This window comes from Phacochoerus africanus, chromosome 4, assembly GCF_016906955.1.
Source record: "Phacochoerus africanus isolate WHEZ1 chromosome 4, ROS_Pafr_v1, whole genome shotgun sequence".
NCBI lineage: Eukaryota > Metazoa > Chordata > Mammalia > Artiodactyla > Suidae > Phacochoerus > Phacochoerus africanus.
This window is the reverse complement of record NC_062547.1, coordinates 150,461,266-150,477,768: the sequence shown is the minus strand read 5'-3', so window position 1 is coordinate 150,477,768 and position 16,503 is coordinate 150,461,266. Positions and strand designations below refer to the sequence as shown.

Sequence of the window (16,503 nt, the reverse complement as noted above, 5' to 3'; positions counted from 1 at the left end):
ATTCGTAGAGACAGACGCAATGGTGGCTGCCAGCACCGGGCGGGGGGGGGGGGGACGGACGGGGGAGGTACTCTTTAATGGGGTTAGGCGTCCTTTTGGGATGATGAAGCAGCTCTGCGAATGGATCCTGGTGATAGGCAGCAACCCTGTGAATGTACTTGGTGCTCCTGAAAAACAGCTGAGAGGTCCCTTCTCTGGGATGAGTGTGTCTGTGTGCAGGGGAGTTCGGCTGTAGCACAGAGCGGAGCGGGAGGTTCGCTCAGCCCACTGTGTGAACGGGCCAGGACAGCAGGGCGCTGTGAACCGCCTGGGGAGGGGTTCTGGGAAGGGCAGGGAGAGGGCTGGAGCGGAGCCGTGAGCCGATCGCCAGGGGAGAGCGGCTGTCGGGGAGGCGATGCTGCAGCCTGGTGCCCCGGCACTCCCGAGCCTCCCTGGCCTGTAGGTGCTGGTGGGAAGCGGGATGGGTTTGCTCTTGTTGAAGGGCCCTGGGCCTTTGGCTTGGAGCCCTTCCCTGGTCTAGGGAGAATCTTAGCCTGCACCTCTGTGGCCACTTTGGGGGTTGTGAACTTGGCCTACAACTTGGGGTACAACTCAGTGAGACCAGCTTCTGTTTGGACATTCATGTCTTTCTGTCACTGTCATTGTCAGCATGCTGCTTTGGCGCCAGCAGGGACCGGACGCTGCCCCAACCCAAGCCACCTGTAAGGACTGGCAGACCCCCGGGTGCCTAAGAGGAAGGAAATTCTTAAGAACCTTTTTTTTTTTTTTTTTCCTTCTATTTTAGGGCCACACCCATGGCATATGGAACTTCCCAGGCTAGGGTCGAATCAGCGCTGTACCTGCCGGTCTCCAAGACAGCCACCGCAACATGGGTTCCAGCTGCATCTGGGACCTGCACCACAGCTCCTGGCAACGCCAGATCCTTAACACTGAGCGAGGCCAGGAATCGATCCCGAATCCTCATGGACCCTGGTCGGGTTCATTACTGCTGAGCCACAGCGGGAACTCCTGGAGGGGGCAAGGACCTGGAGGGGGCGGCCACACTGCAGGTCGAACCTCTTGTCATCTGCATGCGGGCCTGGAGCGTCGGGAGTCTGAGGACCAGCTGGGCCGTGGTGATCACACGTGAGCCGTGCGGGGACCAGCGCCCTGTGACGCGTGCAGGTGGCACGTGGTGCACGTGTGTGTGAAGGTGCGCCGTTGGAAAGAAAGTGGGGACCTGGCTGATGTTGGCTTATTTCACCGAAGTTTTCTGGTTTTGATTTTTTCCTGATTTGCACTGAGGTAGTGAGCTTAACTCAAGGGGCTTAGTAAGAAGCTATACTGTCGTTACACATAGTTATTATTTCTGCTTCTATTTTTTCTAATTTCTGTTTTTTGTGTTAATGGGATATATTAGTAGTGTCATACTCTACCGAGTTTATAAAGATATTTTTTAAAAAATAACTTAAAGATTTCTTTAAGGAGTTCCGTTGTGGCACAGTGGGTTAAGAACCTGACTAATACCCATGAGGATGCAGGTTCAACCTCTGTCCTCACTCAGTGAGATAAGGATCCGGCATTGCCACAAGCTGCAGTGTAGGTTGCAGAAGCGGCTGGCATCTGGGGTGGCTGTGGCTGTGGTGTAGGCCAGTTGCTACAGCTCCGATTTGACCCCGAGCATGGGAACTTCCACATGCCGCAGGTGTGGCCCTAAAAAATAAATTAATTAAATAAAATTTAGTGACGTCCCCGTGGAGATTTAGCCCGCTCCCACTCCCTTTCCCCAGGGAGGGGGGCTGTTTGCAGGGGCTCCTTTTGTCATAAAACCCGAGAGGCGTGTGCTCTTGGTTCACCCACCTGCCTTAGAGCAAAGTCATACTTCCTTGCGTGTGTGGAAGGGTTATGGTGACAGAGGGAGTTACTGGAGACTGTTTCCATTTGGGGGCAACTCTGGTTGCTGGGATGTGGGGAACCTCCTTTAATAGCCGCACCCCCACCCGTGGCCTCTGCCCAAGCTGACTTTGCTCGTCCATCTCTCCCCTGGGCCGCCGAGACCCTGTCCTTGAACCGCCCCCCCCCCCCGCCGCCCCACTCCCCCCGTCTCCCCGGCGGACAGACCTCAGCAGCCCTCAGGACGGCAGACCGACTCCAGGTCTTCGTAAACCAGCCGGGTCTGTTAAACACATCCTATAATTAGAAGGCAGGTTTTCTAAACGAAGTGAAAAATGGAACGTTCCCCTTTGTTTGTTCACTGGATGCTCAGTGCATGTCCCATGACCCAGAGGAGCTGTGACTTTGGGTTTCCAAGAAGCCTTAATAAGGTAATGTTTATAAAGTTGTTCACTTTACAACTCCGCCGGAGCACAACCCTGTGAAATGAGGACAAGCCCTCGTTCCGAGAGAGCTGCCCCCTCCTCGCCCTGCCCCAGGGGTGGAGAAGCCCGTCCCCTTCCGCGGTGCGCAAAGCCTGGGGTTGAAGGAAGCGGGTTCTGGCCCCTGCTCTGACGCGGATTGCTGTGTGACGCTGTGTCAGTCCCCCTCCCTCTCTGGACTTGTTTCCCCACGTGTGAGACTCGCTTGTTCTACGAGTCGCTTCCGACTTCGATGTCCGCCAGTTTGGTGTGTGTCCCTCTACGACGGGGTTTATGTCCAGCAAGGATTGCGCTCCAGAGCTGACCTCCCTTCTCGGGGCTTCTCGGAAGAACTTAGTGATAGGCCTCGAACGGGACCCATCGGGGCTGGAGCTGCCAAGACCATGGATCCGTCTTTTGGCGCCTCAGTGCTTGAACCCTTAGAGTTCTCTCTCGGGAGAGAAGATGCGTAAAGGGTCATGTGACAGTGACTTGCAGAAAACAAGCTCTGCGAAGGAATTTCAGTTGCTGCACACGAGGAGGAAGGCTGCCCGTGTCCCGTCTGGAGGTGGCAGCCCCTCGGGGAGGACAGCACTCTGCTCACGCCCTTCAAAACCCGGCACCTGTGGAGCTCTTTCTGTGAGCCAGACGCTGGCCTCTCGGTTAACCTCACAGCAGACCTGTGGAGCGGGCCCTTGTCATTAGCCTCACTGACAGATGAGCTGACGTCTAAAGAGACGAATTTGCCTGAAGGAAATACGTGGTTGTAGCCAAGACTCCAGAGCCCGTGGCTGCCTCCCCTGCCGGCAAGCCTCGGATCCTGTTTTCACGCCTACGGAGGCAGGTGTCACCGTGCTGCTCCCAGCACTCCGTGTGGCCGCGTGATTCTGACGGCAGAGCGCAGCCACGCAGCCCGTGCGGGACTCGTGGTGTAGGCGAGAGAGGCCGCTCTGCTGGGCCGAGCCCCCGCGCCGAGCCTTGTTTCTTACTGCAGCACCACCTGGCCCGTCCTGACCGATGCCGCTTGTCTCAGGGCGGAAGGCGCAGCTTTGTTCTTCGGATCCTCAGGACCCAAGCTGTCATCAGCGGATGGAAGGAGCGGGAAGCAGGCGCTTCAAACGAGGAGAGACTAAGAAGCAGCTTGAGAGCCTCCCATGAGAGTATCACTGAGACCCCAGCAAAATGGCCCGTAAGGTCCGCTGGGCCTGTGATGCTAAGAAATGGCCTAAAAAACCCCAAGACTTGTAAGCGACTCTGGAGCGGCAGGTCAGAGCTGGCTCTGTGGCCGGAACGCCCAGGCCTCTCAGGGTGGAAGAGGAGAAATCAGGGCCAGGGCTGTGCGATCGCTTGACCGGAGAGCCCGACAGCCCCGCTGTTGCCCAGCGCGCCCGTGAACCCTCTCCAGGGCTGACTCAGAAATCGTAACCCTCGGGCCCTGAGCCCTCTGGCCGGACACGGTTCCCTCTGCTGTGGCTGTGGCTGTGGCTGTGGTGTGGGCCCGCAGCTGTAGCGCTGATGCGACCCAGAGGCTGGGAAGCTCCGTGTGCGGCACATGTGGCCCTAAAGAGAGAAAAAGAAAAGATGACGCGATTGGGGCGGCTTTCGCTGCTCTGCGTGACCAGCCTAATGGCTCTAACCCTTGCACACTCCCTTCCGGGGGCGAGGGGGTGGGTGGGGGTGGGTGGTCAGAGGGGGCCGCAGGGCCCAGCCTCCCGCCTCCAGCTCTGCCCCGCCTCCCTCACTGTATGAACCTCACTTTCGTCTTGTTTTTTTGTTTTTTTTTTTATCTTTTTGCCTTTTCTTGAGCCGCTCCTGTGGCATATGGAGCTTCCCAGGCTAGGGGTCTAATCAGAGCTGTAGCCACCGACCTACGCCAGAGCCACAGCAATGTGGGATCTGAGCTGTGTCTGGGACCTACACCACAGCTCACGGCAACGCCGGAACCTTAAGCCACTGAGCAAGGCCAGGGATCGAACCCGCAACCTCATGGTTCCTAGTCGGATTTGTTAACCACTGCGCCACCACGGGAGCTCCCTCACTTTCCTCTGTTGTAAGAGTCTTGCTCATGTGGGCTTGGTGCCAGGAGCAAAGCCAGGGACGTGAACGTGTGTAGAGGCAGGAGGGTACCCTCTTCCCAGCGGTGGTTACTCCCCGCCCCCGCCAGGGTCCTCGGGCCGGGCCGCCTCTGTCTCCCAGGCCCAGAAGCCTGACGCTGTCTTCTAAGAGTAGGACAGCGACGGACACGTCTTTCCTGGGAACAGACGTTGCTGCTTCTCCCTCCTTCCCCACAGATACTGTATTTATGAGAACTGACCTCCTGATGGAAATTTGGCAAGATTTCACGTTCTGGAGACGTTGTACCTTCCAGCACGTGTCCCGAGGACGGAGGTCGCAGGCTTCCCAGGAGATGCAGCGTTCCCCTGGGTGCAGGAGTACCGGGGACTGAGAGGAGGGGCCCAGCAGAGCCCCAGGCCCCAGGCGGGTCCGGCAGCGTTGATGTTATTTCGTCCATCCTCCGCAAGACCGTGAGCTCAGGAACAGGTCTGGCCATCCACTGCTGTGTGCCCAGGGCCTGGCACGTAGTAGGTGCTCAGGGTCCATTTGTTAAATGAAGGGAGTAAACCCTTCTCGAGAACTTTGAAGGGTCTTCCTTGCCTGTACTGAAGGTCACGGCTCCTGGAAATTACGGAGCCTCCCAGCCAAGGCTTTAAACTGCCACCTGGGGCAGCAGCTCGGCGTTGGCTCCCAGCAGGTTCAGGCCAGAGAACAGCCTCTGCAGGAGGCTTGGGCTGGGGTTCCCTGCAGCCCTAAGAGCCTGCCGGTTCCCGAGGCGGTTTTCTGGTGGGGGAGGCGGGGTGGGGGCTGGCGCCCTGGCTCTGGCAGTCAGGTCGGGCTGCTGCCAGGCCCCCCAGCGGTGGGTAGTGTGTAGCCTCAGTTTCGCTGGTCTCTTAGCAGGTCCTGCCCTGGTACAGTGGGTCCCTGGCTCCTGAGCCAGGTGCTGAGAGGCACGTGTGAATAAGGCATGTTTGCTGCTTGCGAGAAGCTTCCGCCCAGTGACTCTTCGGAGCAATAACAGAACATGCACACGCAAGACTCCAAGCACAAATTCACGGTCACGCAGCCACACACTGAGCCAGTGCAGTGACTACAGCACCGTCTGAGCCCATAGCAGCAGCCACCACGTCCAGAGGCTGGTAAGCACCATGGGTTGGTTGCTGTGTTGGCGGGGGTGGCCTTTGAACCCAAGCCACAGAGGGAGGGTGGCCCTCCCCTCCCTGCCTCCCCCTCCGAGGGCCCCCCCCCACCGCCCGCAGCACAAGCTGCTCCCTGCACCGGTCTGGGCCCTGGGAATCTGACGGGAACATTTCTCCTGTTGGACCCTGTTCTGGCTTCTGCTGGAGGATGGGGCTTCCCACCAAAATTGATGCAGGGCCAGCCAGCAAGAGGTGGGGGGCTGACAACGGGGCTAGGGGGAGCAGTCAGAACTCTGGGTCTTGTAAGTCCAGACGTCCTGTAAACTCTGACCAGAGTCTAAACATCCCTGGACTGAGGGGAGGATGGGCAGGGGGCCCGGCGCCGCCATCTGCTCCGGGACAGGCTGTTTATGCCACAGCCCTGGAGGCCCGGGGCTCCTTCCTGTCACGGTCTGGGCAAGTAGAGGCAGGAGGGGCAGCCCCACCTGGGGGCCTGAGGCCTGGGACTGAGAGTCCACCTGTCACGGCCAGAAGGGAACTGTCATAACTCCAGAAGCCCAGCTCTGCCCCCTTCTCGAATCTCCCTCACAGCTGGTCCCCTGGTTCCTCCTAAACCACCTCAGCTAAGGGGGAACTTCCTTTTCCCCAGGGCAGTCAGTTCTATTATCTGGCAGCTGGAAAGTTCTAGAAAGGATTAGTTCTAGAATTGTTCAGTGCACCTGATTGAGCACAGCCACAAATAACGTCTGCAGCAAAATAATAGCGTCGTTCGCTGAGCCCACACTGTGCGCGGTACTTTACGGGTGTTATCCCGTTAAATCCCCCTCCTCTGGAGGAGGACACATGGGCTCAGAGAAGGTAGGTCCCTCGCCCAGGGCAACCCAGCTGTTTCGTGGAGAGGCCGGGGTCCAGTCACGTTAGTTCAAAGTCTGTGCTTTTAAGTATTAGTCGATACTGGTTCTTTACCAAAAGCCAAGATTGCACTTACACCACAGAAACTCCATCCAACAAACAATAGACACGGAGCTCCCGTCCTGGTGCAGCGGAAACGAATCTGACTGGCATCCACCAGGACGCAGGTTTGATCCCTGGATCTCACTCAGTAGGTTAAGGATCTGGCATTGCCATGACCCGTGGTGTAGGTCGCAGATGCGGCTCGGATCTGGCGTCGCTGCAACTGTGGTGTAGGCCGGCGGCTACAGCTCCGATTGGGCTCCTGGCCTGGGAACCTCCCTGTGCCGAGGGTGTAGCCCTAAAAAGACAAAAAACAAACAAACAAACAAACAAACAGGCACACATAAGCCAACCAGATCACAGTAAAAGCAACCCATGTCAACCACATCTTAAGTACCAATTGTGCGCCAGGCAGATGAGAATTTTAATGATAAGGCTGTTTAACAATCAGGTGAGGAAACTGTGGCTCATTGAGGTTTGGAAAAATGGATGAGGCCACATAAGAAGGGGCAGGCTGGACAAATGTCCAGCCACCGTCTCTGAGGTCTGCACTCTCCCGCTGCACCCTGCTGCATCATGGGGAGGGGGCTGTCGTATCATGAAAGAGAAAAGATTTATTATTTTCAACAGCAACAAAGAAGCTTTAAAAAGTGGGATGTGCATCCTTAGCGAGGCACCATCTCCCTGTACTGGAGGGTCCCGCCAGGACGCTGTAGACGGGGCTCCCGCACTGGTAGGGGCCCCGCGAGAGAGTCCCTAGCATCTGTCTGCAGCCCCAAACACCAGCTTGGGGTCCTCAAGCCTGAAGGTGGGGTGGGAGGGTGGCCTCGGCCCCCCTTCCCAGAGTGCAAGCCCACCCACACCCCCACCCGCCTCGCGTTCTTTGACTGCCCCCGGCCCCCCCGGGGGAGGAGGCCTTGGCACCTGGCCTGGGCAGAAGGTCCTGTGGATGTGCCCGCCCTGTCCACCCGGGCCTTTGCCCTTTTTTGAGAACTGGGAGCTTTCTGGATGGGTCTGTTCCCACCACCAGTGTTCCAGTCCAGGGAGCTTAAAATAGTGCCTCTTGGCTGGGGCTCTGGAGTGAGCAGTGAGGGAGGCATTTGTGCAAATATGGGCCTGGGAGCAGGACTCCTGCCCCGAGAGGGTGGGGGCGGGGTGGGCAGCCGGGCGGGAGAGCCAAGGCCTCCGGGGAAGATGCTCCCTCCCGGCCTGACGCCCTGCATCGCGCGGCAGGCGTCTGCTGGTCTCCTGCCCTCCCCGGCCTCACGGGCCCACGTGGGCACATCTCTGCACCACATCCTGCAGGGCTCCCGGGCCCAGCCAAGGCGCCACGGTGGCCCCTGGGGATGGGGACCTCTGCCTTCTTGTGCAGGTTCTGTCCTTGTCCCCGCCTCGCCATGCCGTTCCTGCCAAGGAACCCTCCGGGAGCAGCCTTTTGAAGCCCCAACTCCAAACCTGTTTTAGCAGTTACAGTGACAATTGCAGCCACCACTGACTGAGCGCTTACTTTGGTCAGGTGTTCTGCCAAGTGCTTCAGCATTTTCTCCTCTGGTCCCCACAGCCATCCCCGGAGAGCCAAGTTCCTATCTTCTCCACTCTGCAGAAGAAACTAAGGCTCAGAGAAGTCAGGTAACTTCCCCAAGGTCACACAGCTCGGGACTGACAGGGGCAGGATTAAAACCAGGTCTGTCAGCCTCTGGCGTGTGAACTCTAACCTCCCAGGCTGTATGTCCCCACTGCCTGGGGCTCCCATTCTCAGTCCAGCATTAGCGCCATGCATCACGTGCATAGAGCCGCTCTGAGTCAGTGTGTCAGGTGTTTGGTGGGCGCCTGCTCTGTGCCAGGCACCTTGCTGGGCACCGTGCGCACGCCCTGGAGTGCTCAGGTCCCCTTGAGGACTCTAGGTGGGGCTTGGGCTTCGCGATGCCCCCCCCCCCGCCAAGCAGGGTCTGCTCTGACCCTGTCAGGGTAAGGGTGAGGCTTAGCTCCTCCTCGAGGCCCAGCTGCCCAGGTGGGCCCTCCCCTCTGTTCCCACACCGCAGGGAACCGTGTGTGCAGGAACCGGATCTCCTGCGGCTGTGGGCTCTCTGAGCCTCAGCTGCCCTGTCCGTAGACTGGGGGTCCCTCTAGGACCTCGTGCAGGCGGTGGGGAGATTTAATAAAATGGCGTGGGAGGGACTCGGCACAGTGCCTGCTGGTCAGTAAGCACAGTTAGGCAGCCCTTTACTGCTCATTGTTGCTTCCTGAAAAGCCTGGTGTCCGGTGGTACCTACCAGGCCGGGCACGAGCTTGGTGCTCCAGCTGAAGGGAGGCGCTCGCCCCAGCCCAGCCCTGCCCTCGCTCCCGGCCAGCTGTGTTCTTCTTGCTTTGACGTGGATGGTGTCCCAGGCCCTGGCCCTCAGCAGCAGTCGGGTCGCTCGGGCAGCCAGGAGCGGGCATGGGAACTTTACGTGCTCTCCTGGGTCCCGTTCCAGGGAAAAGGGGTGGTGCGCCGGGAAGTGCTGCCAGGGTTTGCCCGCCCCTTGGGGACATCTGGCTTTCTGGTGGTGCCACCTGGCGGTGAGCACAGAACTGCTCCTAGCTGGGCTGCGGCCAAGGGGTCTGTTGGCTCGGAGCACGACCACTCCCTGCTCCTGTCTCTCCAGCCCATCCACCCGTCCCTCGTTCGCCTGTACTGACCGCCTTCCGTGGGAAAAGCTCTGCTGTGGGGCAGGAGCCCCCGAAGCCCAGGTTCCCACGCCTCCCTCAGGCCTGCCTCTGACCTGTGGGGTCCCGGCCGTTTGCTGGTTGGCCAGGGTTCCCCCTTAGGATAGCCTTGAGGGCACATGACCTCTCAGGGGTTTCTGGAAACCAGGGCTGGGAGAAGGGGGCCTCCTTCTTGGCCTGAGTTGGCCCCAGGATGGGAAACTCAGGCATGTCCCTGGGTCCGTCCTTGAGTCTCCACAGCCCCTGCCTGGGTACCTGGGTACCCACAGATCCCCTCCCCATTAGGAGGGCTCTGGGACCCCCAGAGGGTCTGGCCCAGCTCCTGGTTCTCTCCTGACCAGGCAAGGGGCCCAGCCTGACCCAGGGCTGTGCGTATAAGGTTTGGGGAAGAAGAGTAAGAACTGGAAGGCTGAACTCTGCTCAGAACAGCCTCAGCCAGCTCCGCACCGGCTCGGAGGGCCTCCCCGGCCTTGGTTTCCTCGGGGTAGAACGGGGAAGGGCGAGGAGCCCCGGGGCCCCAGTCGGGGCCTTGTCAGGTGCAGGTCCCTGGGCCTTCTCTTTCACAGCTCCAGGGCCAGGGCCTTGGGCTCTGGGATAACAAACGCACTGAAGCTGGAGGCGGCGCAGATGAGGGGAGTGTCGTGGTTTCAGGTCCTGAGAATCCAGTTGGAGCCCAGTGTGCTTTTAATTTCCCCGCCTTTCTGTGGATGCGGTGGGGGGGCGCCTCCGCTGCAGGTCTGTTGGCCCCCACCACCAGCAGGAGTGGAGGGGCAGCAAGGAGGCCGCCCGCACTGCCGCTAGGGTGCCCCATCCCCAGCCCCTCCCGTGCGAGCGCAGGGCCGGGACAGCCCGGGGTGGGAGTGGGGCCCTTGCCGCTTGAGGAGGTATTTTCAGAGTCCCCCTCCCTCGAGCGTTTCCAGCGATGGAATAGAGCCTGTCTAGTATTTGACCAAATATGGTGGGGTCTCTTGTGAGCTCGAGCCTCAGCCAGCCTCTCGGTCATGCTGTGGAAACCTGCCCTGGGGAGACTAATCTTGGGACGTTCCGGAGCGCCTCGCACCCTGAGCGCTTCCCCTGGCGATTCCTGTAAATGGCCAAGCGTGGCCGCGAGCAGGAGGGTGCCGTCTGGATGCCCGCTCGCGGTGTCGTCCCCCCCGCGCCGCCCCCGGGGACTCGGTCACCTTCGGCCGGGCTGTTCCCTCACGGGGAGAGACCCAGCCCAGCAGGGCCAGTCCGTTCAGGGCAGGATTCCAGGACGCGTAGACCCGGGGGTCACCAGAGCTCACAGACTTGGAGCCAGGCCCTGGGAAGCCCAGGGCCGTGTCGCCAGGAGAGCGGGCCGAGGGGGGCAAAGGAGAGTTGGCTGAGCAGCGGGAACCGTGCTTGCTCTCATGTGAAATGGAACAGCTAATGTTTAGAATAAGCGTTATGTCATTATTTTCTAATAATTTCCATAATTACCTGCTGTGTTTATTGAGCATCTACTACGTGCCAGGCACTGGGCCAGCTGTTTCGCCTGGGGGAGTTCGCTCTGTCCTTGTAACAGCCCCCAGATACTGTCACTTCCTTGTTCCAAAGATGGAGGGGCTGAGACTCAGATTTCAGAGGGGACGGGCGTGGGCTCACTGTCACACTGTCCGTCCCTGGGCACAGCCCCCATTTTACAGAGAGAGACCCTGAGGCCGAGAGAGACAGGACGCCACAAGCAGCCACGCGGGGCAGGCCCCGGCGAGCCCCTCTGCACGAGGGGCCGTGCTGCGCCCAGGGGCCAGGACAACCAGCCGGAGGCCTTCGCAGACCGTGGCTTGGCCTGCGCCGGAGCTCTCGGATGCAGGAGCGTGTTCGTGGCAGGCCAGAGCCGTGCAGACAACGGGCCAAGAGAAACAGAGTGGGGTGGTGGTTGAAGCCCTGCGCGGGGCCCAGGAATGAGCCCCAGCTCTGTCGCCTCTCGCTGCTGTGCCACCCTGGATAGGTCCCTTCTTTGCTCTGGCCTCAGTTTCCTGCCTGCGATCTCAGGGGTGGGACTCTGGGCACCCAGGGCCCCGCGCTCCCCTGAGGCTGGCTGAGGCCAGGGTGCCTGCGGCCGTCTCCCTGGGGGCTGGGGCCAGCACCCTTCGAGAACATTTGCTCTCCCGACCAACGGACAGCCTGTGCCTCCTCCACCCTCGCCCCCTTGCTGTCCCCAGACCAACGAAGCGCATTGTCTTTACCAGCCCTGTGGGTGCTGGCTGGGCGGCCGGCCGCAGGCCGCAGGCGGAGGTGCCACCCGCCAGAGCCCCGCCAGACACACAGGGCATTGTCCCTCGGTCAACAGCCCCTGGGCACCTCGGCCCAGCTCCCGGCCTGCCCCCACGCCCCTCGCCGCCTGCTGCTGCACCAGGCCCAGCCAGCTGGGGCCCTGGGGCTCCCAGGCGATGATGAGCCCACCCACCCACGCCCCCGGCAGCCCCCTGATGAGCTATAATTGCTTCGCTCCGTCCTGTTGCTGCCACTCTCGGGGCGGCGGCATCTGGGCTCCGGGCGGGCGGCAGCTGCGGGCCGGTCGCCGGGCTCACGGGATGGACTGGCTGCACCACCTGGTACGTGGCGACCCCCGCCCCACCCCCGCTGCTTTTGGGGCTCGAGGGTTTCGTGGCTTCTTTCCTACAGATTCATGGCAGCCTCTGTTTGGCTTGGCGTCTGCAGAGGCGAGCTTTCCTCTGTCCGGTCCCCGAGGGCGAGGAGGAAACAGGCTGGTCGCAGAGCCTGCAGTCAGGGCAGGAGCTCCGGCCCTGAGCAGGCTCAGCCCCCGCCACAATGGAGCCCTTTCAGGCCACGGCTGCGGGGCCTTCCTGGCAAACAGTTATCAGGCTTTTTCCACAGAGTCTCCCGGTCCAGAGGTCCAGGCTGTGGGACCTTGGGCAAGTCCCGTTTGTCCTTCTCCTCTTTTTTTTTTTTTGGTCTTTTTGTCCTTCTCTTCTGTAACGGGAAGGAGGCTTTGATTCTGTCCTTGGAGGAGTGGAGAGCCAGGGTTAAGAACGCCGTGTGAGCAGCTCAGACAAGAGAGCCTGTTGTTAGGGGACATTTTTCTACCCCAGAATCAAGGACCAAAAAGGAAGAATTCAGCGTCTTGAGGCTGTCACAGATTTTGCGCCAAGAAGTGGTTGCGCCAAGAGGGGCTCTGCTGAAACTTGTTTCCAAGGGCCCAGGCCGCCGGGGTGGGTAGATGGGCACGAGCTATGTGAGCCGTGGGGGAGCCTGGCTTGACTCCGGGAGGGACCAAAGGGCCCTAGACCAGCCCTGGCCCCCGTCCAAATTCCGGCCCTTTCCCCCAGCCCCCTGAGGCGTCTGCATTCTGCTGGGCCTCCGGGTTCTCTGCTGTGGGCGTGAGAGGCTTTCCTTGTGCCCTGGTTCCAGGGGCGAGAGGCGGACGACGGCCAGCGAGGGTGGACACGGGGCAGGGCAGGCGGAGGGCTGGGGCGTGGAGGAGGGGTGCAGGTGTCACGGAGGCCGCAGGGACCCTGGCCCGGACCTGCCGTCTCCCAGCGTCATCTCACAGCCCCCGCTTCCCGGCCCGTTTCAGCCTCACTGCTCCCTTTCAGCCACATTCCCAACCAGCCGAAACTTCCACGCACACTCACGGTTCCCAGCCACCCCAGCCGGCACTGGCGTCCCGGGCTCGTCCGCCCACACCTGCCTCCGCTGTGCCCTTCAGGCCCCTCCCCAGATGGCCCTGCAGGACCCCGCTGCCGCGAGGCTGGGTGGGCGGCCCCCCCGCAGGACCCCCGCTGCCGCGAGGCTGGGTGGGCCGCCCCCCCGCAGGACCCCCGCTGCCGCGAGGCTGGGTGGGCGGCCCCCCTGCAGGACCCCGCTGCCGCGAGGCTGGGTGGGCGGCCCCCCTGCAGGACCCCCGCTGCCGCGAGGCTGGGTGGGCGGCCCCCCCGCAGGACCCCCGCTGCCGCGAGGCTGGGTGGGCGGCCCCCCCGGGCCACAGCGCCGGGTCCCGGGCTCACCCTGCGCATCGGGGCTCAGGTGCTTGTCTTGCTCGCCCGTCCTCCCTGCCGGGCCGGACGCTCCAGAAGGGCAGCCGCGGCGACAGGCGTCCCCTTGTTCAGCCGGTGTTTACTGAGTGCCTAAGTGCCCAGAACCGTGGAAGCGCAGGGACAGGCCAGCGTGCGGCAGCGGACACAGGGCTGGCCCTCACGGAGCCTGTGCCTCGTGGGGGGCAGACCTGTAAACGAGTCACACGTCCACCCTGCTAAGACGTGCGGAGAGCCCAAGGTGGCCCCGGAGGCCTCAGAGGGGCGCGAGGCGGGACCCTGCGAGAGGAGCACAGGGCGCGGGGGTGAGAGGGAGCTGGAGGCCGAGGCACAGAGGCAAGGAGCTGGGAGGGCCGTGAGGAGGGAGGGCTCGGCGGCGGCGGACAGGCCAGGAAGGCGGCTTGGCACACCCGCCCACATCTCCGCGCTCGGCCAGGGCGTGGGGAGTTGGTGGGAAGAGCCGGTTGGGGCAGACGCGGGAGGCTGTTGAGCCCTCCAGGCGGGCGGGGCTGCGGTGCTGGTGGACGGGTGGACGGGTGGACGGGTGGTGAGGCCTGCAGGAGGAGCAGCAGGATTTTGCAGGGAGTGTGCGGCATCCGTGTGCCGGGACGCGCGTCTGGCGGGCTGGTGGGACCACCAGGCATGGCAGGTGAGGGTGGCCGCCCCAGAGGCTCCCCCCGCCATGAGCCCCAAGTCTTTGCCCAGAGGGCGACCTGGCGTTCCCGCCTTTGACCCATGGCCTTCTTCCGCAGCTCTTGCTTCTCACCATCTCCGTCTTCCTGGGGCTGGGCCAGCCCAGGAACCCCAAAGGCAAGCGGAAGGGGCAAGGGCGGCCTGGGACCCTGGCCCCTGGACCTCAGCAGGTGCCGCTGGACCTGGTGTCCAGGGCAAAGCCGTTTGCCCGCATGGAGGAATACGAGAAGAACCTTGGGGACATGGTGGCCCAGCTGAGGAACAGCTCTGAACTGGCCAAGAGGAAGTGTGAAGTCAACCTGCAGCTCTGGCTGTCCAACCAGAGGAGCCTGTCACCCTGGGGCTACAGGTAGGCCAGGGCTGGGGAGGCCTCGCCCGCTCCCCTGTCGTAGCGAGGTCAGGACTTTGGGTTCAGACGCCCGGGTCTGCACTGTGGCGCTCGCTCGCCCGCCCGCTCTTCCAGGCTGTGTAGCTGGGGCAGGCTGCTTGGCCTCCCTGCGTCTCGGACTCCACAGCCGCAAGCGGAGGGGATGGTGGCCCCTAGTGATCGGAGGCTTGTTATTAGGCGAGACGAGGTGGCCGTGCAGAGTGCTGCCTTCGTGGCCTCCAAGTCGCCGGCCAAGCGCCCGCAAGGCCCCTTGGGAAGGTCCCGTTGCCCAGCTTGGGATGTTCTGTGCCCACCTCTGGCTACGGCGCTCGCGGGCAGCCCCGAGTTGGCTGTGTGCACCTGGCTCTCAGGCCAGCCTGGGACCAGCCCAGGGCCTGCATCTGAACCATGTAAGCGTCCTCCTGCCCCCGCCCCCCGTGCCGCCAGGGTCTCCGCGCCGAGGCCCGGGAGGTGGTGTGGGATACATCGCCCCGTGATCCGGGTCCGTGGCCAGGCTGCCGGGTCAGGGCCTGCTCCCCAGGTGAAGCGTCCCAGCTCGGGGGTGGCTCCACCGCCCTGCACGGCATCTGGCGCACAGAGGGGCCGCGTGCGCGCGTGCCGGGGAAATACTGACAAGAAGGGCTGGCCCTGGGGGATCCTTGCTCAGGAACTCAGGCCAGAGGTTTTTAGCCACATGACTTATGTCCTGCGACGCTGGAACAGCATGTCCAGGAGAACTTTCTGTGATAGGGAAGAGTCCAATGTGGAAGGAGCTAATTTTGATTAATTGAAACGTAAACATGCCGCTAGTGGCTCCCATACCCAGAACGTGGCAGCTGGAAGGGCCCATAAAGGTCCTCTGCGACTGGGCCTCTGCTTCACCTGCCCCGGACTTCTCGTGGCCCTTAGGAGTCTGCAGGGGGAGTTCCCAGTGTGGCTCAGTGGAAATGAGCCCAGCTAGGATCCATGAGGACGTGGGTTCCATCCCTGGCTTCGCTCAGCGGGTTAAGGATCCGGTGCTGCCGTGAGCTGTGGTGGAGGTCGCAGACGTGGCTCAGATCCCGTGTTGCTGTGGCTGTGGTGCAGGCTGGCGGCGACAGCTCCCGTTCGACCCCTGGCCTGGGAACCTCCATGTGCCGTGGGTGTGGCCCTAAAAAGCAAAAAAAAAAAAAAAAAAAAGTAGGAGTAGCATGCAGGTTTTGATTCAGGAGGCCTGGACAGTGAGAGAGAGTGCTTTTCTAACAGCTCCGGGATGGTACTGAGGCCGCAGGTCTGCCAGGGCACTGCCCCCCCCCCAGCATGGCACAGTCTTGCAGTGGAATGGAAACCCCGGGTTAGGCCGGGCGGGGGCTGGGGGGCGGCCCCTCTTCAACAACCCTCCTTCTGCCCTGCGCTCTCTCCCGCCTCTCACAGCATCAACCACGACCCCAGCCGCATCCCCGCGGACCTGCCGGAGGCGCGGTGCCTGTGTCTGGGCTGCGTGAACCCCTTCACCATGCAGGAGGACCGCAGCATGGTGAGCGTGCCCGTGTTCAGCCAGGTGCCCGTGCGCCGCCGCCTCTGCCCCCTGCCGCCGCGCGCCGGGCCCTGCCGCCAGCGCGCGGTCATGGAGACCATCGCCGTGGGCTGCACCTGCATCTTCTGAGACGCCCGCCCGCGCCCCCAGCCGCGAGCCAGGCGGTGGCGGGTGAAGCGAGACCTCGGGTTCGCTCCTGGGGCTCCGAAGCCAAAAGCCGTGGGAGGTCGATTCCGGCAGAGATGAAGGAAGACCCGTCACCCCGAGGCCTCCACCGCGGAGACAGCGTATTAAACATTTCATTCATTCCTACCACTTGGGATGGCCAGACGCGTTCTTGAGTTGGAGTAGATAAGCCTACGTTTCAGCCATGGGAGTGGAGCTTGGTTGGTACAAAGCTGTGCAGGCGGGGACGTGAGGGGGCCTCCCCAGTTAGGTCGGGGCCACGGCAAACAAGCCCCTTAGAAGCAGCGAGCTGCCCGTCTCTGGAAGGAGGTTCCCCCTCGGGAGCCGGGGTGGTCTGCGTGGTTCCCTTCAACTCTGAGATGCACCGCAGGTCTGACTGAGACCCAGAGAGGAGCCTTGGGGCTGCTGGGGGGGAGCAGGCTTTCTCCGGTGGGCCAGCAAGCCTGGCGTTCTCGTGTGCGTTTGCCCTTCTGGGCTGCAGACCCCTGGCTTTGCACAAAGGCTCGGGGGTGGAGAGCAGCAGCGCCCACGGCTT

The 16,503-nt window shown here is 62.0% G+C and overlaps 1 protein-coding gene and 1 long non-coding RNA gene across 3 annotated transcripts in view; one reads left to right on the top strand and one right to left on the bottom strand.

Annotated features, from left to right (window-relative positions):
- IL17B (interleukin 17B) overlaps positions 1–16,097 on the top strand; it is a 42,817-nt gene extending 26,720 nt beyond the window's left edge. Inside the window, exons 3-7 of one of the 2 annotated variants that reach the window (XM_047779021.1) lie at positions 5,289–5,527; positions 8,043–8,110; positions 10,841–11,766; positions 13,959–14,248; positions 15,680–16,097. In XM_047779021.1, coding sequence (XP_047634977.1) covers positions 11,602–11,766; positions 13,959–14,248; positions 15,680–15,911 — 687 coding nt within the window. In that variant the 5' untranslated portion in view covers positions 5,289–5,527; positions 8,043–8,110; positions 10,841–11,601 and the 3' untranslated portion in view covers positions 15,912–16,097. Of the gene's footprint in view, positions 1–5,285; positions 5,528–8,042; positions 8,111–10,840; positions 11,767–13,958; positions 14,249–15,679 lie in introns of both variants that reach the window. The other variant, XM_047779020.1, reaches the window with a different exon arrangement.
- LOC125126515 (uncharacterized) lies at positions 2,157–4,774 on the bottom strand. Its single transcript, XR_007134654.1, has 2 exons — positions 4,648–4,774; positions 2,157–3,893 (listed from the first exon to the last, which is right to left on the bottom strand). It is a non-coding gene; the product is annotated as an uncharacterized LOC125126515 (long non-coding RNA).
- Positions 16,098–16,503: the final 406 nt, after the last annotated feature.